Source organism: Dendrobates tinctorius, unplaced genomic scaffold (assembly GCF_039654945.1).
Source record: "Dendrobates tinctorius isolate UK_male_01 unplaced genomic scaffold, ASM3965494v1 ptg000016l, whole genome shotgun sequence".
Lineage (NCBI taxonomy): Eukaryota > Metazoa > Chordata > Amphibia > Anura > Dendrobatidae > Dendrobates > Dendrobates tinctorius.
The window spans coordinates 348,842-374,684 of NW_027361684.1; the positions used below are offsets into that span (position 1 = coordinate 348,842).

The 25,843-nt window shown below is 41.6% G+C and overlaps 1 protein-coding gene across 1 annotated transcript in view; it reads left to right on the forward strand.

The window, feature by feature from the left end:
- LNP1 (leukemia NUP98 fusion partner 1) overlaps positions 1-25,843 on the forward strand; it is a 64,044-nt gene that overhangs the window by 34,243 nt on the left and 3,958 nt on the right. The window contains exons 2-3 of the mRNA XM_073564738.1: positions 5,863-6,123; positions 7,011-7,055. Of these exons, the coding sequence (XP_073420839.1) occupies positions 5,863-6,123; positions 7,011-7,055 (306 nt within the window). The remainder of the gene's footprint in view (positions 1-5,862; positions 6,124-7,010; positions 7,056-25,843) is intronic.

Consider the following 25,843-nt stretch of genomic DNA (forward strand, 5'->3'; position numbering starts at 1 on the left):
CTGATCTGATATTGGTGGCCTATTAACATGGATAGGTTATAAATGTACTGTGACAAGACAACCCCTTTTAATAACGAATCCTATGGGTCTCAACTTGATGCCACAATCTCTCAGTTTTCTTTAGCCTTCCTTAGTTTTGCCATCACTATCACAGGATCGTTTGTAATCTGAGTATTTAAAGCATTAAAGAGATTGTACCAAAATCGCAAATTACCACCAATCCATGGGAGAATAGGTAATGTAATGATTGCTGGGAGTTCCACCACTACATCACAAAACGATCCCATGAAGAATGCTCTGCTGTGATTTTGCTGAATGCAGGTGATCGTGCACTCCATTCCTTATCTAGTGGACTGCCAATTAAAGTGTAGAATGAACCACCTAAATTAATAAAGTAATTGTGCAGAACTGTATTGTGGTTCCAGTGACAATACAATTTTTAAAGAACCTCTTTTTACCAACTCCACTGTCCAGCATGAAACAAGAAAGCTTCATACTTACCTCATACACTGCTGCCGTTCCTGCAATTGTACCTCTATGTCCCCCAGAGGTCATCAGTGCAGCAGTCACATGACATAATATCATCACATGACTTCTGCAGCCAATTAGCAGTCGCTGAACGACTGCAGCCTTCAGTATGTCACCAGAGCGGAAGTCCACTGTGACAGAATAGTGAAGGCTGCAGCCAATCAGCGGTCTGTGATTGGATGCAGCACTCATGTCACAAATATAAATGAACAAATCAATTCATGCTGCCCTGATCTGGAATCTCATCTGGTCTTCTGTGATAACTGTTCTTCACTCGGTCCAGCACTAATTTGGGAGATAAGTGTGAGGTTTTTTTATTTTATGATAGACAGTATAACTGTTAAGATGGGGTTGTCCAGTAGTAGACAGTCCTTTTAAACCCTTTATGAATCTATGAAAGCGATGAATACAGGTGATTAAAAACAGTGTTACAATCAGAAGACATACAGTAGAAAGATAGATGACATCTAGGTCTACTTGTCGATTCAGGACAGTGAGAATTTCTCCATGTTTGCATCTGCACTAACTAGAGAGGGTGATGGTTTTTTAATTCTCCAGAAAATAAATTGCAAAGATGTAAAATTTGAAGAACGCACTTGGAACAAGATGGAACCCTCTACATGGCTATGAGTATATAAGAGAGAGAGCCCTGTAACAAAAGTCAAAACAGGCTCTCTATTATGGCCCCATGTTTTTCCACATACAACAGAAGACCCTGTAATTTGTTTCATCCTTTAAAACATTTCCATGACCCTTGGGACAATTCCATGCTTTCTTAGGAGAGGGTTCAACATAGGCTTTCACCACTCAGTAACATAGGGCAAGGGACAAACCAGTTCTGGGCCCTTCTGCCAGGACCCTAAGGTTTTGCAGTGGCTGGTTCTTTGGTATGTAGACACCTGTCTCAAATTAGTGGGCATGTGAAGACAATGTCAATGTGCCATAGCTATACATGTGTGGCCTTTAGTCTCTGGAAATCAATAACATTCTGCTCTTGGCTATTCTAAGGGTCCTGCCATTTATGATTATCTTGTTTTTAAAGCACAATAATTTGACATTGAGGGCAATGTTGGCTGTTGCACATTTCTCATATACTGTTGCTGTGTTGCTTGTGCTATGAAGTTCCTTTTATTCGTTGTCTCATTTACTCTACTAATTACTTATTGATCCTTTTATTTTTATGCCTGCCATAGATTTGTCACGTCCTCCGCTATTCTGTCCAGGCATTATATCTGTCACTTTGTGATTAATACGTTTGCGCAAGTACAGATTTACTAATCATATACAGTTGTGGCCAAAATTATTGACACCCCTGCAATTCTGTCAGATAATACTCAGTTTCTTCCTGAAAATGATTGCAAACACAAATTCTTTGGTATTATTATCTTCATTTAATTTGTCTTAAATGAAAAAACACAAAAAGAATTGTCCTAAAGCCAAATTGGATATAATTCCACACCAAACATAAAAAAGAGGGTGGACAAAAGTATTGGCACTGTTCGAAAAATCATGTGATGCTTCTCTAATTTGTGTAATTAACAGCACCTGTAACTTACCTGTGGCATCTAACAGGTGTTGGCAATAACTAAATCACACTTGCAGCCAGTTGACATGGATTAAAGTTGACTCAACCTCTGTCCTGTGTCCTTGTGTGTACCACACTGAGCATGGAGAAAAGAAAGAAGACCAAAGAACTGTCTGAGGACTTGAGAAACCAAATTGTGAGGAAGCATGAGCAATCTCAAGGCTACAAGTCCATCTCCAAAGACCTGAATGTTCCTGTGTCTACCGTGCGCAGTGTCATCAAGAAGTTTAAAGCCCATGGCACTGTGGCTAACCTCCCTAGATGTGGACGGAAAAGAAAAATTGACAAGAGATTTCAACGCAAGATTGTGCGGATGTTGGATAAAGAACCTCGACTAACATCCAAACAAGTTCAAGCTGCCCTGCAGTCCGAGGGTACAACAGTGTCAACCCGTACTATCCGTCGGTGTCTGAATGAAAAGGGACTGTATGGTAGGAGACCCAGGAAGACACCACTTCTTTACCCCGAGATATAAAAAAGCCAGGCTGGAGTTTGCCAAAACTTACCTGAAAAAGCCTAAAACGTTTTGGAAGAATGTTCTCTGGTCAGATGAGACAAAAGTAGAGCTTTTTGGGCAAAGGCATCAACATAGAGTTTACAGGAGAAAAAAAGAGGCATCCAAAGAAAAGAACACGGTCCCTACAGTCAAACATGGCGGAGGTTCCCTGATGTTTTGGGGTTGCTCTACTGCCTCTGGCAGTGGACTGCTTGAGCGTGTGCATGGCATTATGAAGTCAGAAGACTACCAACAAATTTTGCAGCATAATGTAGGGCCCAGTGCGAGAAAGATGGGTCTCCCTCAGAGGTCATGGGTCTTCCAGCAGGACAATGACCCAAAACACACTTCAAAAAGCACTAGAAAATGGTTTGAGAGAAAGCACTGGAGACTTCTAAGGTGGCCAGCAATGAGTCCAGACCTGAATCCCATAGAACACCTGTGGAGAGATCTAAAAATGGCAGTTTGGAGAAGGCAACCTTCAAATATCAGGGACCTGGAGCAGTTTGCCAAAGAAGAATGGTCTAAAATTCCAGCAGAGCATTGTAATAAACTCATTGATGGTTACCGGAAGCGGTTGGTCGCAGTTATTTTGGCTAAAGGTTGTGCAACCAAGTATTAGGCTGAGGGTGCCAATACTTTTGTCTGGCCCATTTTTGGAGTTTTGTGTGAAATGATCAATGTTTTGCTTTTTGCTTCATTCTGTTTTGTGTTTTTTCATTTAAGACAAATTAAATGAAGATAATACCAAAGAATTTGTGTTTGCAATCATTTTCAGGAAGAAACTGAGTATTATCTGGCAAAATTGCAGGGGTGTCAATACTTTTGGCCACAACTGTAATTGGCAGATCTGGATTTACAAGTCAGAGAACATTAATTTCCCGGTTTATTATATAAAATAATCCAGCTAATAATAATGACATATACTAATACTAACATATTCACTGCTGAAGCTTGTCCACCAGAGACCGAGTTGTGTCATTCCTATGTTGCTGGAAGAGATATTTATGGATTTTTCCTTTTTCTATAAAAATGAACTGTGTTATATGGGGAATCGATTTAAAGCAAATGTGCAGACGTTGTGGACTATTGTTGGAATTTTTGAGACATACATTGCACTCATGCAAAAAATGATTTTTGCAGGTTTTGCAAAAAAAAAAAAAAAAAAAAAGGGTTCTCTGGGACATTAACATTCAGGCTTCAAAACACCTGGAAGACTAGAATTTCTTTACTGCCCCAGCTAGTAAAGTACCATGGCCCCGTATTCAAGCCACTTCTGGGTCAAACACTGATGGCTTATCCTAACCTTTCCTTACTGTGCAGATAAGTTATGGAGCAATATATTTTATTTTTAAGCATTCTTTATCATTCTCAGTTTCTTTACTTGATGTCAATGATTTGAAACATTTATTCTTTACAGTGAGCGCTGAAAATCCATTTGTGACTGTCTATCAACCTGTTGTTGAAACTGCTTTAGATTAAAGTACACAAATTGGCTCTTCAGAGAGGACGAGGACTAGAACTCTAGTGACACCTATAGTAAGTGGGGTCCTAAAAGTAAATATTGACCCTCTAACGAGCCTTGCAATATGATTTAGGATATGACAAAACCATAATCTCAATTTACAGAAACTGTGTTTCGGGGTACTGCCCCTCATCAGCGCAAAGTGTGAGATCTAGTACTCTTCTTCTCTGAAGAGACAATTTGCGTATTTCCCAGAGGAGAATTATAAGGCTTAAAAGTCTCCTCACCTTGGCATGTCAGGCTTGACATGTCACTCTTCATAAGGAGAAACGTTGCCCCTTAGATTAAAGTAATAAGTTCTTCAAGAATTTGGCAGGATTTGGACTCTAGGTTTTCAGTTTCTGAATCAAAACGATGCTCAATTCGCTGAAATCAAGCAATCTTGACATTTTTTTAAACTGACATGCAAAGTCTACTGGAAAGTTGCATATATTACATTATACAATAAAGAAGTTGTCACACATACACAACCCTTTTCTTTATGCCCCTTGCAGGGCTTTTGGATAGTCTAGGAGGTCCCTGCTCAAACCCTTTGAATTTGTGTCTAAGGGTATGTGCACACTTTGCGGTTTCTGCTGCGTTTCCGCAGCGGTTTTAGCTCTGCAGAAACGCAGCAGATTCTGCTGCGTTGTACAGTACCTTTATTTCCTATGGAAATTAAAAAAAGCTGTGCACATGCTGCATTTTTTTCCACGCGGTTTTGCTGCGGTTTTCAAAACGCAGCATGTCAATTTTTTGGTGCAGAAACGCTGCAGTTTTACACCTCATCCATTATGAGGTGTAAAACCGCAGATAAACCGCAGGACTTTGTCCTGCGGATTTACCTGCGGTTTTCTCTACAAAATCCGCAGAGACAAAAAACTATGTGTGCACATAGCCTAATAAGATGCTGCTTCTGAAATTCCCATTTGAAAACCTATCCATTATTAAATAACTCAACAGCATGATAAATATCAAGACTAATAAAATGCTCATTTTGACATCAAGTGGGAAAACTTTCACAAAGTATTCTATATCTATTTTGATATGGCATTTCACAGTAAGTACATCAACCTCCTCAGGTCTAAGATATGTTTTCTAAATGTATGAATGTGAAATGTGACAAATGTGTAAAAGGAGTTTGCTGCTACTTACTAATTAAATTTAATAGGTCTAAGGTGTTGTAAGAAATAGAAAAAAAAAACCTATACTCACATACGAGACTGGCGCTGCTCCTTCTCTCTCAGTACTGTGTTCTTCGCTGTCCATCCGAACAGGAATAAACATCTCGCTTCCTGTTTGGCAGCAGCCTTCACATCCTATCCAATCAGTAGCCGTTGATTGTCAGCACCGGTGATGTGATGCCTCCCAATGGATGTTCATGTCAGGAGTCCTGTAAGGGGACACAGTAGTGAGTGCAGAGGAGTGGCACCAATCTGGCAGGATTTTTTATTTCTTATATCACCCAAGGCCCATTAACTTCAAATTATAAAGTAGTGAACAACCCCTATAAATTCCATCACTGATTTTTTAGGGGATTGCAGCATGTGCCATTAGAGCCAGTTCCTAGGGGTAGGGTAAGATTGTCTCCATTACCGACATCTAACACTAGGCATTAGGTGCATATAGAGCATGACAGGACGTTTTTTTCACCAGCACTTTGTTCTATACCGGTTGCAGTTGACTCCTACAAGGGTAATAATAATGTTCATTTATTTTAATGGTTGCCGACCCATTCTCTTTTTCCAGGCCCAGCTCTCTGCCATGCATGTGGCCAGATTCCACTCAACTTCCAAGGCACCGTCTCCTGTATATTTAAAGGGATGCAAGGAGCCTCACAGGGATAAAGACACCAAAAGCAACAACCACTTCAAGTTAAGCAAAATATTCTCAGTTGATGCCTCAGTGCCTGAAAGCAAAGGACAGAAAAAGCGATCAAACTCCATACAAGAATTTTCTGAATCATTTGAGAAGCAGCTGCGCTTCCGGACTAAGCGCTCCACATCTCTGGTAATGACTTGTGATTTCATTTACACTGGTCCTCTGCTTACTCCAACCCTCCAAGGCCAATACTACACATATCGGAAATCACACTGCCCGCAGGGCCGCAAAGCATCAGACAATGCCCAGTTTATGCCACGCAGCATCCAGAAAAATATCCCCTCCCTAAACTTGTCAATTGCATGTAAAATTTGATGTAGAAATGTCTGACTTGCCATAACTTTCACAGGCAATGTCATCTTGGTACCAATAGTCTTTATGGATGAAGGCAGCTCCCATATTAAGAGGGTTGTCAACAGAAACAACCACTCAACTAGCAGGCAGGATACCGGAGAAGTGGTGGTGGGATTTACAAGGTCTCGTAAGTCCTGCTTACTCAAAAGTGCTATATTTCTCTGAACTTGTAAAAAAAAAAAAAAGGCCATAAAATATATTGCATGTCCTGCGTCATGAGATCATGTACACAAGCATACAAGCTTTGTATCCATACTTCAGTCTGTGCACTCCTGTCTGATCAGCTACTCACTGTTCAGGGGTCTATTGTGCGATCGGCGGAGGTCTCAAACATGGACCCTCACCGATCTGCAGGCATTCAAAGTTCCTGCGAAATATGAAAATTAATATTCAAAGTTTAGTTGCTCTTTAATTAGTTAAATACAGAAAAATAGTTGCAGGACAAAAAAATTAGAAAAAGAAAACAATGTATAATTATATTGTAATATTTAAGAGAACCTAATGGTTCTTCTGCACATGAGCTGCTATTCATACCGTGGACACAAGTTGGCGCTATCATAATGGGTTTAGTTTAGGATTGTCAGTGTGTCACAACAGTATTTCTTGTGTTACTCTGTTAGAGCAACTGATATTTTTTAATGTTTATGTGGTTTTTTTTTTAGGGAGAGCATTCAATACCCAGGAGGAATTCTACCTGCACAGAGAAGGTAGGGGATGATGCCACCCATCCCTTCCGAGTTCCCCACCAATCCCGTAAAGAAAAAACGTTCTTTCTTTTCAAAGAAAAAAAAAGTGAAAGTGCTTCCTAAAGCCCTGTGATAATATACAGTCATTGTATGTCAATGGGATAAAATCAATCTATAACACGGATTGTACGGTTTCTCTAATGTGTCACACTTTTATCACAAATTCTGTACTATTTTATTTATATATTTATATTGGTCCGAACCTAACTTTCTCCATGCATAGACGTAGAGGTCATGTAATGAACTGGTAAAATCGTGGTGGCTGGCAGTCATCGGTAGAGGAAGAGCTGCTTAAAAGGGAATGTGTAATCAGAAATTCACTGAATGTTTAAATCAATGTTATATGTAATGTCTTTGAAATATAGTCATCTTTGTTTTTCTATTTTTCATATTACAATCTGTATTATAAAACTTGGAATCTTGGAATTCTCACACTTGCAACTGGGGCTATTCTAGACTCATAGGTTGTCGTGATATTAAAAAAAAAGAATTGTCCAAAATTTAAAAAAAGCAAACAATTTAAACAGAAAAAAAAAACAGATTTAAACAATTGTTCATTTTCTGTTGATACATTCCTTTGTAAAGTGAAACTGCGCTCTGTTTTTCATTTATTACATGAAATGGTAATGTTTCCAAACATGCCCCCATATGCCAAATCTAAAGAACTCAAGTTTTCAAGTACTGTGCGCTACATAAAGTGTTTCCAGGATCAAGACGAGTCCTAACTCTGATCCTGGCCCGTGTGGCTTTTTTGGCATTTCCCAGTTTTCTGTTTGTGCCCAACGTCCTTCACCAAATCATGTCCTCTGATATACACCATCCCGGCACGTGCTGTGCATATGTAGGTGATTGTAAATATCTCACTACAATGGTATTCTAAGGGTCTGTGCACACGTTGCGGATTACCCTTGCTAAATCCGCAGGTAAAATGACCTGCCTTTTACCTGCGGATTTAGTGCAGATTTAGGCCGGTTTCACATTAGCGCTTTTTCAGCGCACGCACGGCCGGGGGTAGCTCCGCCCCCGAGCCGGCTCTCTGCCCGGCATGCCCGCCCCTTGCTTGTAGCGCCGCCTACTAGCGGACAGCGGCGCCTGCGATCGGCGCACCCTATCTTTAGCATAGGGTGCGCAGATCGTGCGCAGGCCGTGCGCTAGTTGCGCTTTGACCTGCGCTGCGCACTTTTGACGGTGCGCCGTGCGCGCCAAAATCCGGAAAGTTTGATTTTGGCGCGCACGGCGCACCGTCAAAAGTGCGCAGCGCAGGTCAAAGCGCAACTAGCGCACGGCCTGCGCACGATCTGCGCACCCTATGCTAAAGATAGGGTGCGCCGATCGCAGGCGCCGCTGTCCGCTAGTAGGCGGCGCTACAAGCAAGGGGCGGGCACGCCGGGCAGAGAGCCGGCTCGGGGGCGGAGCTACCCCCGGCCGTGCGTGCGCTGAAAAAGCGCTAATGTGAAACCGGCCTAAGGGTATGTGCACACGCTGCAGATTCTGCTGCGGATCCGCTGCGGATTTGGCCCTGCGGATCCACAGCAGTTTCTGCTGCATTGTACAGTACCTTTATTTTCTATGGAAAACGAAAAACGCTGTGCACATGCTGCGGATTTTTCCGCACGGATTTGCTGCTGTTTCAGATCCGCAGCATGTCACTTCTTTGTGCGGAATCCGCAGCGGTTTTACACCTGCTCCATTGTACAGGTGTCAAACCGCAGGCCAATCCGCAACGTGTGCACTCACCCTTACTGTGGATGTTCTGCAATTTTTGTGCGGATTTCACCTGCATTTTTACACCTGCGGATTCCTATAATGGAAGAGGTGTAAAAACGCTACGGAATCCACACAAAGAATTGACATGCTGCGGATTAAAAACCGCAGCAAAAGAGTTTCACGGTTCTTTAAAAGTGGACAACTCTTTAAGCATTGTGCCCACTCTGTTGTCTTTTCTCATTCGTAATCGACGTATATTTCCCTTATCTAGTCTCCAAGAAAGCTAAGAAAGAACAGCCAAGTGTAGCATCCAAGTTTCTTAGGTTCGATTATTGTGTTTTATCAGTCGCTTTTCTTGTTTGTTTCTTTTTTTGTGGAGCTCATTGTTTTATGTGCCAAATTATTCAAAATGGCGCACGCAATTCATGAGATTTGCAGAAAGTCAGAAATTACCTTCATTTTTGTCTATTTAACTCTTTTTTTTTGTGAGTTGCACGATTTGCAAAAAATTTGCAGAAAACAAATTCTGCCATACATAAAATCACTCCGGGTTGTCACAAATACAATGAAACAGGCAGAAACATCTGGAAATTTAAAAAAAAAAAAGACAGAAAAAAAATATAAAAAAGTGAATTTAGAAAAGTTTCAAATGAAAAGATGAATATGCCGCGATTAAAAAAAAAACAAAAAAAAAAACGAACAGGCACGAAAACCAGAAACATAGACAAAAAATGCTGCAAAAGCTTTGAAGTGGCTCCTTACATCTCAGTGCTAATTTATAACAGATGAATGTGCAAGATGTTAGCATGCCATGTGTGTAATAATATGTAAGAACGAAAGCTGCCTGAGTGCAGTATTGTATAATGTCTTATACCATGTATACCATGTGTAAGGATCTCGGCGATAAATCCTGTGCCAAATTCTAGAACGTTTTTTCATGTTAATGGTATTACAAATTGTAAAAACGTATTTTATGACAAAATGTGCTTTATGGTTAGAATTTTTTTTAGAGAATATCCGGATTTGTATTTTATGTCAGTATATAATTTTGTGTAATATGAGTCGTCATCTAATGGGTAATACCGCCATACACATTATGTTAATATTGGCTGAATACGCCGATACGGGTGGGATCGGCCGATCGTGTCATGTGTATGGACGATGTCGGGGAGAGAAGAATACAGAACCCTGGATTTCCAATCGCTGATCGTTTTTTTCTTTTCAAATAATTTTTATTAAAGTTTAACAATTTAAAAGGGAAGGGGAATGGGAAAGGAATCAAAAGATAGAGATCTCCATTTTACAAACAGTAAAATCATACAATTACAAACAAGAATTATTACCATCATATACCAGGCTTCAAACACAAAATGGAAGACATAGCAATTCCCTCATGACTTCAAAATAGGACACAACAATTCATCCATGACATCAAGGAAGGAGATAACAATTCCTTCATGACTTTAAAATAGGACATAACAAATCATTTATATTTGGTATTCCACACCCACCACGTCAAATGATAGTGATTCAATGAACCTGGGTTGATAGCTATTTTTCCTCCATTATATGGGTGCGTAGTGTGTTAACTATATCCAAGAAAATAGGAGCATCCGGCTTCTTCCACCACTGCGCTATAAAAATTCTTTACCGTAAGGAATATGTGCGTCATCACGAATTTGATTGTCGGACTAATACCCTCTAGGTCTAGGGACAAAAGCGCCATATGGGGGGGTGACATCGATAAAGGTTTTGGACAGTGAGTTGACATGCATCTTTACCTGTAACCAGAGTGTATGTAACTTGGGGCAGCTCCAATAAATATGAAATAAATTTCCATTGCAATGGCAGCCTCTCCAACACAATGGAGAAGTATCCACACTTATATGAGATAGTCTCGTAGGTTTGTAGTACCACCGGAGCGCTACCTTCATATGAGTCTCGTGTAGTCCCATAGAAATTGTGTATCTGTTGGAAATCCTAAAGGCTTATTTCCACTGCTCCTCAGAAATGGGTGATCTGTTATGATTGAGTCACCGTAGGAGGCAGACACAAAAATAGAAGCTAGGTCCAGAAAACCAGAGAAGTTGGCAACTATCAGATTGCAGACCCCTGAACCTATCAACACAACTAGCAGTAGCCGTGGGGGGTTCCTACGATGCCCTAGACCCCTCGATCACAGCCGGAGAGCTAAATAGCCTAAAGACAGAAAAGGAAATCTAAACTGCCCCAGAGCAGACCCCAAAGTAAAAGGCAGCCCCCAACATATAATGACAGTGAAGCAAGATGAAAAAACACTCACACAGATAGGCTGAGCAAACGATGGGGCCCAAGCTAACTAAACAGAACAGGAAAGGAAGGTTGCCGTCTGCAATCTGCCAAATCCCTATCAAAGACATAAGCCAGCAAGCTGATATGGAAAAAGACCCTGAAGCAGCTAGGCTTCAAAAACTAATTCAGCACTCAGGTATTTTCAGAAGACAGAGCTAAAGGAATTCAGCTCACCCCAGCAGGGAATGGCAGAAATCCAGAAAAACAAAGCAAAACAAAGTTAAAGCACAAATGCAAAAGGCCGAGCAGAAAACTTAGCTTTAGAAGAGCAGGAATTCAGACTGTTCTCCAAGGATCCCACAGAGAAATCACCCGCAGGGCAGAAGGGCGTCGGCAGCCTTATATCCAGTCAGTAACTCCACTCAGCCAGTCATCATAATCAGGCTCAGGTGTTTGATAAATAGGCTCACTACCTTTCTTTACCAGAAGAGGGAGTTCCTCGGGCCTCAGTAGTGAAGGGGAAAATGAACTCACAACAATGATCTAAGATCTAACTCCCATTTTTTCATATAACTGGTCATTGAAAACACTGTATCTCTATTGAAACAATGATAAATATGCCTAAGAGTCCATCTACTTTCAAGAGCAGGGTTGCCCACTAATGAGAGAATCACGTCTAAATTTAACTTTCTACTGCTTATTAACTTTGGAAGGTTATCTCTAATCAGCAAATAAGACATGAATTCACCTGAGGGCAAATGAAAGCTGTCCTTTAAGCCCCCGTTACACACTGCGATATCGCTAGCGATATCGCTGTAAAGTCACCCCATTTTGTGACGCAGCGCTAGCGATATCGCTACATGTGATACTTACCTCTGACCGGCTCCCCCACTGATTATCGCTGGTCGCGCGAGAAGGTCCTGGATCATTTTTCGTCAGGCGCTTCCTGCTGGGCTTCCTGTGGCGCCGACGAGTGAGGCGTGGACGTGGGCGGGAGGATGTCAGGATCGCCGTGTCTGACAGGTAAGTAGCGACCCCCGACCCCAGCGATGTCGCTGGTGAGATCTGCCTGTGTGCCAGCTCACTAGCGACTACTTAGCGATGCACCAGCGATCCATATCGTTGTCGGGATCGCTGGTGCATCGCTAAGTGTAACGGTACCCTAAGAGAAGAGAAAGACTTGATACATATGCCATCATAGAGATCTCCAATTTTCTTTATATTAAGATTGGGCCAGGCATTTGGTATTGGGCAATCATATATGACTGTGATCGTTTTGAGAGGCAGGTTGTTAAGAATAGAAACTCTATTATCATTTTTCTTAAGTTTGGCAAACTTCCTCCACGCTTCAAAAATAGCATCATAAATAGGATATCTATGCTTTTTCAGAGACGAGACAAGAATATATTTTAAAAAAAATCTCGTAATGAACTATAGTTAATTTGCGCCATTTCCAGATCCATCCATGCTGGATGATCCTTTTGGGTAAACCATTGGTGACTATGTTTAACTAGATACGCTTGTTGGCATGCCCATATGTTTGGGACAGCCAAGCCCCCATGGATTTTTTGACGAAAAAGTGTTCCTGGCTATTCGTGGTCTCTTGTTTTCCCAAATGAATAGGTTAATCAGGTTTTGTATCTTATCTATTAGCTTTAAAGGGAATTTTAACGGAATGGCTCGGAAAATATACAATATTTTTGGCAAAATAATAGATTTAACTGTCAGTATCCTGCCCAGAAGTGTAAGCTCCAAAGAGTTAAAACGTGAGAAATCTTTGGAGACGTTAGCCTCGAGAGTTTTAATTTTTACTGGCACTATAGAGCGTAAGTTGGAAGTAATGGAAATTCCTAAATAGGGTAAGCTTTTTTCTTCTAATTTGAAATTGGTTCTTTGCAGGGCCCATTCTACATCCTCCCGGGCCATGTTAAATGGCATAATGTTGGATTTGACAGAATTAATCTTAAAGAAAGACATTTTATTAAACTTTTCTAGAAGTGATAATAATACATTAGTAGATTCGACTGGGTTTCTCACCGATATGAAAAGGTCATCTGCAAACAGACTGATCTTATGGGAGGACCTTCTAGTATCAATTCCTGATATCGATGGGGATGATCTAATGGCTTCCGCGAGAGGCTCGATTGCTAATGCAAATAGTAGAGGTGACAAGGGACACCCCTGCCTAGTTCCATTACTGATAATAAAAGGTTAGGATAGATGGTTATTGACATAGATTCTGGCACTAGGTTCATGGTAAAGGGAAAATCTGATCCTTTTTTTCTTGGGGAGAGAAACCTCTGTGAGAGAGCCGCTGTTAGACGAACACAAAAACGCCCACGATGGGAGACTCGTGAGAGATAGTCGAATGATCAGCTATCTTTTCTGTATGAAGCGCTATAGAACGTTTTCTGAGTATATTTTCTCCAAATAGTCCTAAAATATACCCATAATTCAAGACATTTTGGGCCGTGACAGAGAACTTATATTTGGCCTTAATCTTGGCGAGAATACTTCCATACATACAGATCCCGATGGAAAAACAACATTTTTTTCTGTTTTATTCATGTAGTTTTCAACAGAATACAATTAAGCGTTATCCAGGATTGGAAAAACATGTTTGATTTCTTCCTGAAATATCGCCACCCCTGACCATGGGCTGTGCATGGTATTGCAGCTTAGATGCCATCTGCTGTACGTGTTTTTCACGGACCCATCAATTGTTCTTTATTATCCATGATAACGGAGAAAAATGGACATGTCTCTGTGAGTTTTGCAGGGAACGGCACCAGCACAGGAGGGGAGTATAGGTTTTTTTTCATTTTATCGAGGCCAAACATTTAGTTCAAGAAGAGGTTGTCCTAGTAGTGGACAATCCCTTTAAAACAGAAGACATTCTTATTGTTCTACTAATGGAATTCCACCATGTGCTTTATATAGGATTGGACAATAGTAATGTATGTACAAGGTATCTAATAAAAAAGCTAAACAGGTTCTACAAGTACATAGTGGGTAAAATGTCAGTAAAGTTATTGGCATGAAAGTAGTAAAACTAAGCGGATATGATTGCATTTGTGCTTTTTTCTGTTGCATTATTACGTTAGCTGATGGGTTAGGGTAGGTGCAGACGTTCAATAATTGGCAGCGCTTTGGACGCAGCACATGTCCGCACATGTGTTCATTGAACTGTGCGGAATCACTGCGTCCAATACACGTTGGACGGGTGAAATTTCTTTTGCGGAGGCTCACATCTACGCTAGATAAATAGACAAGTTGCGGTCTGGAAAGACGCACCACATGTCTGTCCTCCGTGGGTGATCCGCGGGCATCTGTGCACGCATAGTTTGGATGGGATTTCATGAAATCCCATCCACTATGCTGTAACATCTGGACACCGTGGGTTGGACGCTGCAGATGTACGCAGCATCCAACCCGCAGAGTTTAATGACCGTGGGAACATACCTTTATAATGTGTGGAATTTGGTGCATTGCTCTAGACCGAAATATGCAGGCTGCTCTGCTTACACATATTAAAGGGATCCTCTGGGCTGAAACTAAATATCTGCAATGCCTCCATCAAATCCTGGCAGTGCGCATCACGTACATTACTACGACTCCCCTCTATTCTTAGCCTGTGTGGTCATCACAAGACTGCAAGTGTGCGATTTGCATAGTTGCGGTCATATGCTGTGTAGCGTTTCATCCGCCTCTCGCAATAGAACACCGCAAGAAGCAAGAAAGGCTGCTAGTCGTCATGTGATCACAAATCGGAAAGCTGCCCACTTGCTGTCACGCTACGACTGCTCAAGCTAACAATAGAGGGAATCCTGACAGTGTGCTTTCTGAAATCTGGAGTGCGATAGAAGCACTAAAGAAATTAAGTTTTATAAGGGAAAATCCCTTTAATGGAAGGCAACAGGAATATTGTATTTGCTTTTAAATCTTAACATAAATCCCATGTTAGGCTATGTTCACACGTTGTGTTTATGTTGCGTTTTTCCTGCAGGTAAAACCTATTCTATTGGCAGTAAGGCTATGTGCACACATATGCAGAAATTTCTGCATAAAAACCGGACTCCCTTCCCAGAAAACGCGCGTTTTTTTCCGTGCGTTTTCTGCGCGTTTTGGGCGCAAAAAAAAGCGCGTTTATGCTTTTTTCCGCGCATTTCCAGACCCATAGAAAATAGCTAGAAACGCGGAATTTTCCGCGAAATTAATGAGCATGCTGCGTTTTTTACCGCGAAGCGTTTTTTTCGCGGTAAAAAGCGCATCAATATGCACAAAAAGTGCAAAATGCATAGAAATGAATGGGAGGCTTATTTTAAGCATTTTTTGAGCGAATTTTTTGGCAAATCCGCGAAAAAAACCCGCTACGTGTGAACACAGTCTTAAGCAGATTTTGCTGTGTTTTTGTTGCTTTTTTTTTCTGCTGTGCTCTTTGGTGTGGATTATATGTGTCATTTGTCTACAGTGCATGTCTAATAAAGTTAGGTTTATTCAACAAAAAAGCAGCAAAAACGCAAGGTTATGTATTATTGCAGCGTTTTTGCCGTTTCTCATTGCTTACTATGGTGAAAAAAATGCTGTAAAAACACTGAAAGAGGCGACATACTGCAGTTTTCAAAAAGCATCAATTTTCCAATTCTGTGAAGAAAAAAAAAGATGCTGCAAATTTAACGCCTTGGCACCACACACGTAATATTTTCTTTGGCAGATGGAGCTGTGTGATGGCTTATTTTTTTTTGTGGGGCGAGACAACGTTTTTATTGATACCATTTTGGGATAGATGTGACTTTTTGATCACTTGTTACAGCATCTTTTGTGAAGCTGTGGCAACCAAAAAAATATAATTTTGTCGTTCTTGATTTCTTTTTTTCATTTTACGATGTTTTCCGATTGGATTACCGTAATTGGTTTTATATTTTGATAGATCGGACTTTTCTGAACCCGGTGATACCACATGTGTATATTTTTAATATCTTATTTTCATTGCAGGAAGGGTTTCAAACAAGCTCCATGACAGGCGCATGTGTCATCAGCTGACCCTGGCCATCTCAGGCTGAGAGAATGACACGCACACATAACGGTGTATGTTAAATACTTGTGACTGACAGCGGCATTTAACAGGTGAACAATTATGGGCAAAGCACTGCTCCACCCGCGATTGTTACCCGCAGGTTCTGGCTGTAATACACAGCCATCACCTGTTGGGCATTGAGTGGGCTTCCTGCATGAGCCCATTTCATACATCTGCTTTTGACTTACACCATATGTGAAGGGGTTAAAAGGTGCTCAAGAGATCGTAGGTTCAGGTCTAGTGATGGGCGAGTAGCATCGATGCTCGGGTGTCCTCAGCTGCATGATTTGCGACTTGTAGACAGGCTGAATACATGTGGGAATTCCCTAACAAACAGGCATTCCACACATGTATTCAAGCTGTCTAGCAGCCCCAAATCATGCAGCTGAGACGACAGAAACTAAATCCCTGAGCACTGCAAAATACTCATAGGACACCCGAGCAATGAGTATACTCGCTCATCACTATTCAGGTCCCCTAATGGGACTAATAAATAAAAATAAATTATATATAAAACGAGATTACATAACTGTATAGACACCACAACAGCATCAATACCTACAACTGTGGCATCACTATCACCATAATGACCAGTAGAACAAATTTGCCAGATCAATTCTATTGTAAAGTGATCGTCATAGAAAAACCTGCAAACCAAACAGCTGATTTGCAGTTTTTCTCTAATTGCACTCCACTTTGTAATTCTTTTGTATTTTTTTCGCCCATTTGTCAGGACATTACGTGTTAATAAATGGCCTTATTCGTAACTAAAACTTTTTTTTTCTGCGATAAACAAAGAAAAAGGACTGTAATGTTCCGGGACGTTGCCTTTAACCCCCATTCTACCACAATGTGATAGCAAAGTCTTGGTGTAAGTTGCTATTATTATTTTTTTTATCGTTATTCCTTTTCTAAGACATAAAACAATATAAACTTAAGTAAAGTATCTTTCTACAGCTGAATCCACAGATTCAGAATCCCAACAATTGGCGTGGGTTTTGTTACGGATCTCCCACATATTTCGTCCTTTCAGACCACGTTCACACCTTCAGTATTTGGTCAGTATTTTACATCAGTTTTTAGAAACCAAAACCAGGAGAGGGACAATCAGAGGAAAAGTCTAATAGAAACACGTCACCACTTCTGTATTTATCTCCCACTCCTGGTTTTGGATTACAAATACTGAGGTAAAATACTGACCAAATACTGAACGTGTGCATGTGGCCTAATAATGATTTGCAGTGGGTTTCAAATCTACAGCGCAAATTAATTATCCAGTGCAGATATTTGAAAAATCTCATCCACGATGCTGTAGTATGCAGTTGTAAAGCCCAAACTTTAAGGCGAGTTCCTTAGTAGTTAGAATTCCCCAATGGAGTGTTCAAGATAATTTAAAAAAGATAATTCCTTCTGTAGCCACTAGAGGGAGATTCCTAATGTTATCAAGTGACAGGCCCTTATGTATTTCTACTCTTGGAGACCCACTTAGAAATTCTGCATCTGCCCCTTGTCAGTATTGTATGAAGTTGGCTTTTATAACAGTTTCCATTAAAAAAAAAAAAAAAAAAAAAAAGATATGCTAAGTGATTCATAGTAAAATATATATAATTGGCCAAATTTCAGCAAAGTAAAATAACCAACAAGCTAATCTTGATTTTGTGGATGTATTTTGAGCTTTCGTCTTCAGGACTCTATAGGGCACGTTAACTCGAGGTGGATAAGCTTACAATTTTCAGATTTGTGTAACAGCAGCCAAATGAATGGCATTTTAAGAAATCTAATGCGCTTGCTGCAGAAAAAAAAATCAGCAAGAAAATTAATCTACAGCACAAACTTTAAGTACGTTAATTGTTTTCTGAAGATTTTTAATATATTTTACCGTGGAATCTGCAATAAATCTGCTGCAAAACCAACAAGTAGATATTCACTGCAAATCCCCACCCTTAGATATACCCTTATACATGTTACAAAGAAATCTTATATACTGTTCTATAACTTCAATAATCCAGAATATAATCATTCCGTATACATAAGGTCGAGTTTATAAAGAAGACTACATAGATCTTCAGAAAAGTTCAGTTTTTTTATATAGTTATATTCCCCATAATATAACATTTGTGGAGCATTTTTTCTTAGAACGCTGTAGCCCTGTCCCTCTGTTATTCCTAATAGAAATGTATGAATAAATTGACAAATAGGCGTTACCAAATGGGGGTGTGTCTCTGTACAGCCAGCTATTGTCCAATCAGTGCTGTCAGTCTCAGGTTACACAGGGACACACCCCTTTGATATAAGAGGAATTGTAACTCCCAGTTGTCAATTCATTAATTTACATTTCAAGGAGGAAAAACAGAGGAACGACGCGATGCTGAGGCCTGAGGAAACATGATCCAGGATTATTTCGCAGGGAATACAAGCATTGACTAAAACAAACATGTCTGGATTGCTGAGGTCTTCTTGAATGTGTGCTAATTTGTATATAAAAGGAAATTCCTGTGTTCTTGTGAATTCTTAGTGCATAGATGTATAATTGTATTATTGTTCACACCACAATTGCCATACAGTATATGTGTATAGCACAGAACTGTGCTGTTTGCCAGCAGCCTTTGCAGTATGGATGTAAATGCTTTGTGTTTTCACCAGAAATCTTGATATATTATGTATGCTGTTCACACTTACCTTGTGCCTCACGTCTCTGTCACTTGTACTTTTAAAAATCAGAAATAAAAGTTTTAAAGGAAATCTGGTATTGACTGTTTATTGGAAAGGACAATAGGTTCAGCGAATCGTTATCCAGAGCTATAAGTGAGCGAAGACCCCATCGGAACACTGCTGTAATCAATGAGCAAAACACTTGTTCATCGTCTGATTGATATATCCATGCAGGCCATTAATGTAATGTTAATGCGGCCTACAGGGGGCGACGTGCAAGGACAGAGCGGTCACAGAGTCTTGGCTCAGCGCGAACTGACCATAAACCAGCGCCAATCCACTTGTACATAGCTGATCGGAGTTCATGTATGGTCAAAGATCGACTCCATGTGAATGGGTGTTTAGAAAATTACATGACTTCACCTCTCAGACTTCCTTCTATGTCGGCGAGTCTCTGCTACTGCGAAGTGACTCACCATGCCAGCGCAGAAGATCAGTGCAGGCACTGCCCATAAGAGGGCGGACAGGGTTCGCGCAACTGCGCACGTGAGCATAGCGCATGCGCGAGATTACAGCGCCGAACAGGTCAGTGTGACGCTGATGGGAAGTGGGTACCATTATAATGAAGTCAGGAGGCTGTGATTTCTCCAGGCATCGCACGCCCCAGAGCCTGAAAGAAATCATTAACATAAAACATTATAACCGCATTACTCAAGATCTCCACCGCAGCTATGAGGCACAGAGGGGAGACTGGTCTAACCATTCTAGTACCCATATGCCCATAGTAATAGATCAAAATCATCCAGGGGTGACAGATTTAAAGACTGACCTTGCAGTGCTGCCTCTACTCTTGCTTTGTATAGTTGGAGGATTTTACCTGGCTAAAATCTTTAGAGGACTTTTTACAGCCACTTCTGCGGATTGTGCTGTTTCGTTTTTTTTCTGAGTTTTCTATCCATCAGTAGTGGGAGCAAACCTTCAGAGAATGGTTTTATAATATAAAAATTACCCAAAAATTAAAACAAAACAGCACTCGAAATTGCTGCCTTTGGTCAAATAAAGTCCTGCCCACACATTTATCTATCTATCTATCTACAGTTGTGGCCAAAAGTATTGACACCCCTGCAATTCTGTCAGATAATACTCAGTTTCTTCCTGAAAATGATTGCAAACACAAATTCTTTGGTATTATTATCTTCATTTAATTTGTCTTAAATGAAAAAACACAAAAGAGAATGAAGAAAAAAGCAAAACATTGATCATTTCACACAAAACTCCAAAAATGGGCCAGACAAAAGTATTGGCACCCTCAGCCTAATACTTGGTTGCACAACCTTTAGCCAAAATAACTGTGACCAACCGCTTAAGGTAACCATCAATGAGTTTCTTACAATGCTCTGCTGGAATTTTAGACCATTCTTCTTTGGCAAACTGCTCCAGGTCCCGATATTGGAAGGGTGCCTTCTCCAAACTGCCATTTTTAGATCTCTCCACAGGTGTTCTATGGGATTCAGGTCTGGACTCATTGCTGGCCACCTTAGAAGTCTCCAGTGCTTTCTCTCAAACCATTTTCTAGTGCTTTTTGAAGTGTGTTTTGGGTCATTGTCCTGCTGGAAGACCCATGACCTCTGAGGGAGACCCAGCTTTCTCACACTGGGCCCTACATTATGCTGCAAAATTTGTTGGTAGTCTTCTGACTTCATAATGCCATGCACACGGTCAGGCAGTTCAGTGCCAGAGGCAGCAAAGCAACCCCAAAACATCAGGGAACCTCCGCCATGTTTAACTGTAGGGACCGTGTCCTTTTCTTTGAATGCCTCTTTTTTATCCTGTAAACTCTATGTTGATGCCTTTGCCCAAAAAGCTCTACTTTTGTCTCATCTGACCAGAGAACATTCTTCCAAAACGTTTTAGGCTTTTTCAGGTAAGTTTTGGCAAACTCCAGCCTGGCTTTTTATGTCGTGGGGTAAGAAGTGGGGTCTTCCTGGGTCTCCCACGATACAGTCCCTTTTCATTCAGATGCCGACGGATAGTACGGGTTGACACTGTTGTACCCTCGGACTGCAGGGCAGCTTGAACTTGTTTGGATGTTAGTCGAGGTTCTTTATCCAACATCCGCACAATCTTGCGTTGAAATCTCTTGTCAATTTTTCTTTTCCGTCCACATCTAGGGAGGTTAGCCACAGTGCCATGGGCTTTAAACTTCTTGATGACACTGTGCACAGTAGACACAGGAACATTCAGGTCTTTGGAGATGGACTTGTAGCCTTGAGATTGCTCATGCTTCCTCACAATTTGGTTTCTCAAGTCCTCAGACAGTTCTTTGGTCTTCTTTCTTTTCTCCATGCTCAATGTGGTACACACAAGGACACAGGACAGAGGTTGAGTCAACTTTAATCCATGCCAACACCTGTTAGGTGCCACAGGTAAGTTACAGGTGCTGTTAATTACACAAATTAGAGAAGCATCACATGATTTTTCGAACAGTGCCAATACTTTTGTCTACCCTCTTTTTTATGTTTGGTGTGGAATTATATCCAATTTGGCTTTAGGACAATTCTTTTTGTGTTTTTTCATTTAAGACAAATTAAATGAAGATATAATATCAAAGAATTTGTGTTTGCAATAATTTTCAGGAAGCAACTGAGTATTATCTGACAGAATTGCAGGGGTGTCAATACTTTTGGCCACAACTGTATCTGTCTATCTATCACATATCTATTATCTATCATCTGTATCTATCTATTATCTATTTATCTCCTATCTATTATCTATCTATTATCAATCCCATAGCTATCTATCCCATATCGATCTATCTCATATCTATCTACCTATCTATAAATTGATTGTAGATAATTGTAACATTTCTTTTGCAGAGTGTTGCTATAAGTTGCGCGGCTTTCTCATATTTATTGCATCTGTCTGGTATACTTATTTGCATGATATCTTACACAGTCCTATTGGCTAACAAGCATTTTAATTAATTGAATTCATCTCACATCCTGTTATCTTCATCTCTCCTGGGAGAATCCTGATCGCACGGAATTGCACCTGATGCCCCTTCAGCTCCAGGTTTCTGGACGTGTTCCACACTCCCAGCTGATGCTACCGTGTGTTTTCCTTCCGTGTATATGACCAGATTGTGAGCTCGCAGTGGGCAGGATTATGTCTCTTTACCTTTTGTTATTATCCACTTTTGTGTTTCTATGTTTGTATGACATATTGTACTTCTATGCATGTTGTTCTTGTTGTTGTTGTTTGGCGTATTGTACTATGTCACCACGCATTTCTACACGTCTGGTGTTTCTAACCTGGGGCGATTCTGGTGAAAATGTTTGCATGTGGGGTCCCAGGTACACAATATAGATACCGTATATTAAATGGCACCATCATAAAATTGCTGATAGAATTTAGTGTCTTCATGTCAGAGTCGCATAGATACTATAAGGAGGGGTCAATACTGTTTGTGCTGATGCGGTGTGTATGTGTTATGGCTTATCGAAGTCTTAGAGATTCAATGGATTCGGGCTTATCAAAGATGTTTATATGACATGATGACTTTATAGCAGTATATAAGCTATATAAATCCCTGAGAGATTAGTGTTCTTGTACCTCTTTATTTTGTTAAGTCTTAAGTATAACCTTGATCCTACCATAGCTTTGGAGCAGCAGTTGTAAAATCCCAATGCATAGTTCTATTGTGAACAAATAATTACATTTAATGTCTGCAAAATGTAAAAATGCATCCACCATAGGTCCCATCATATAATAATAATAATGCAACAGTCATAATTGACAATAGGAATTTATTCTTCCAGGCACATATGAAAAGTAACCCTTTCTCCAACCTTCATAACCAAGTTACTATGGACAGGAAAAGGCAATTTACTGACCGGATAAATAATGTAGTTGTGTTTCTCATTATCTGGTCTACAGGGAGCGGTTTTCTCATGTGAGCAATTCATTCCCATGAGCTCACACAACTCGGAGGAAGTAGGCAGTAGAGGCTGAGTCTCTTCAGAGAGGAAGAGGACTGTAACTCTAGTGTTAGCAAGTAGCAATCCTAAAAGTCAATACCCTCCAACGAGCCTTGTCACATGACTTAGGATAAAATCCAAAACCAGAATCTCAATTTGCAGACACTGTGTTTCGGGGTCCTGCCCCTCGTCAGTGCAAAGTGTGAGCTCTGGTTTGGCTGTGTAAGAGGCGTCTAACCGGGATCCAAGGGGTAACGTTTCTCCTTGCAGAGAGTGACATGTCAAGCCTGACATGCCGAGGTGAAATTGAGTTTTAGGATTGCTACTTTCAATAGATGGCACTAGAGTTCTAGTCATCTCCTCCTCTGTGAAGAGACAATTTCCCAGAGGAGCATTGCAGCTTAAACGTCTCCTCACCTTGGCATGTCAGGCCTGACATGTCACTCTCCACAAGGAGAAACGTTACCCCTTGGATCTCGGTAGAGGCTGAGAGCACACTATATTCAGAGCGGTGCCTGAATCAGCGTCACTGAAACCGAATGCTGTAGGGCAGCGGTGCACCACATGTCTCACCCCCTGAGGCAGGTAGAAGGGGGAAGGCACGCAGCCATCCAGGAGCGCGCGATGGCTGTGTGTTCTGTGTGCACAAGCCCTGTAATGAGGTCACAGGAGAGGGAGGAGTCAGGGGGTCACATGATCGGGGGCCTCAGTGTATGCAGAACGCTACTGTCTTTGTCTGTACTGGTTGTCATGGTGCTGGGTAAGTTTCTGTGTGGGGTCAGGAGGGGTTTACAGGGTGGATGTAGCAGAGCTGTGTGTGTACGAGGTGTACGGAGAGGAGCCGTGTGTGTACGAGGTGTACGGAGCGGAGCCTGTGTGTATGAGGTGTTTGGAGCGGAGCCGTGTGTGTACGAGGTGTGTGGAGCGGAGCCGTGTGTGTACGAGGTGTGAGGAGCGGAGCCGTGTGTGTACGAGGTGTGCGGAGTGGAGCCGTGTGTGTACGAGGTGTACGGAGCGGAGCTGCGTGTGTACGAGGTGTACGGAGCGGAGCTGCGTGTGTACGAGGTGTACGGAGCGGAGCCGCGTGTGTACGAGGTGTACAGAGCGGAGCCGCGTGTGTACGAGGTGTACGGAGCGGAGCCGCGTGTGTACGAGGTGTACGGAGCGGAGCCACGTGTGTACGAGGTGTACGAAGCGGAGCCGTGTGTGTATGAGGTGTGCGGAGCGGAGCCGTGTGTGTACGAGGTGTACGGAGCGGAGACGCGTGTGTATGAGGTGTACGGAGCGGAGCCGTGTGTACAAGGTATACAAAGTGGAGCCGTGTGTGTACAAGGTATACGAAGTGGAGCCGTGTGTGCGAGGTGTATGGAGCGGAGGCATGTGTGTACGGAGCGGAGCCGCATGTGTACGAGGTGTGTGGAGCAGAGCCACGTGTGTACGAGGTGTGTTTATTTTGGCATGGGGTGGGCCCCATTTGAAAGTTCGCACTAGGGCCCATAACTTTGTAGTTATGCCACTGCTCACGCTAGAAGAGAGGAGTGCGCCGCTCCGTTGTGGCTGTGGCCCTGCGTGATGACATCCCTCTGGCGCTGTGTAACGACATCACGCCAGCGCGCAGAGAGCGGAGGCGTGACTTTCCCCCCATTGCTGGATTTTGCAGGTGACTGTGGCTGTGCGTGTACAGCGAGGTGATAGCGCCGGCTCACATGCAGAGCCGACACTATCATCCGCTGAAGTAAGCTGTACATCGCAGCTGACAACCTATTTGAACAGCCACGATCGGTATTAGCACCGATCGCGGCCGTTTAACCCCTTAGATACCGCTATCAATTGTGACTGTATTAAGGTTGAAAGGAATGCGGCCTGCCAGCTTAAATTTTTTTTTATGTGCGGCCCATTTACTCTGCCGAGTTTGAGACCCCTGCTGTAGGGGTGGGGGGGGGATAAAGATAATTTTTCACTGCAGTGATCAGCTAAGTATGGGTGTTGGGCAGCATAATAACGCTATTAACCTGCAGATTAACCCCATATCTGCAGGTTAATAGCGTTTTTTTTCTTGGTGTCAGGTTCCCTTTAGCTAACACTTAGATTTCAGAACACAATACAAGTTTATTCCTATACCTTCTAGTCAAGGGAACATTGGTATTATGAGCAGATAAACGGCAGTAGCAGAGACATAGGTAAAGAAGTGAACAGCTAATAACTATGATTAGTGACTAAAAGGTGTTAAAGGTTTAATACCTAGAGGCGCCTGAGGTGTGATGTATGAGATATGAGAAATGGTGTGCACTACCTTATTAAATTATTGGGGCTGTTTCTGCAATCATACATAGGAATCCTTGTGTCAGTATAGGATGGATTTGCCCAGATTTGTACTTGCATTTCAGGTAATGCCTTTAAAGTGAACCTGTTTTGTAAGAAATCTCACCTGATCTGCAGGCAGGATGGTATAAAGCAGGAGGAGCCGGTCAGGTTGATGTATATTTTTGCAGGAAAACTTAGACTACGTTCCCATTTTGACCTTTCGGTGAGTTTTTGATGTTGCAGAATTTCTGCACCCATTATTTAAATTAGGTTACGTGTGTTTTTTTCTTATTGCATTTTGTGTGCCTTTTTTTTTTACATGCCTTTATATCGTGTTTTGGATGCTGCGATTTTCATCTCTTGTTCCTATGTCATGCTTTAAATAAAGCTGTTTTTTTTTTATACTTCCTGGTATTTGGCTTTGATAAAACTTTATTGACATACTTAGGTGCAGATTACATGTGTTTCTGCAGCGGACATGCTTGTGTGTTTTTGCACCTGTGGAATTTCCGCACCTAATACAAGTCTATGGGGAAATTTCGCACAGAAAACTCAGCGTATCCGCAAGAGAAATGAGAAATTGCCATGTTGCGGATTTGAAGCACAAATTGCAGGTCAGTTTACGCTGCAATACTAAGAAGCGCAGTGGGCAGGCGATCTCTATAAATCCCATCCACTTTGCTGGAACTGTAAGACGCTGCGGTTTTACTGCAGCAAAAATACGCAGCGTCAAAACTCATCGTGGGAATGTAGCCATGCAG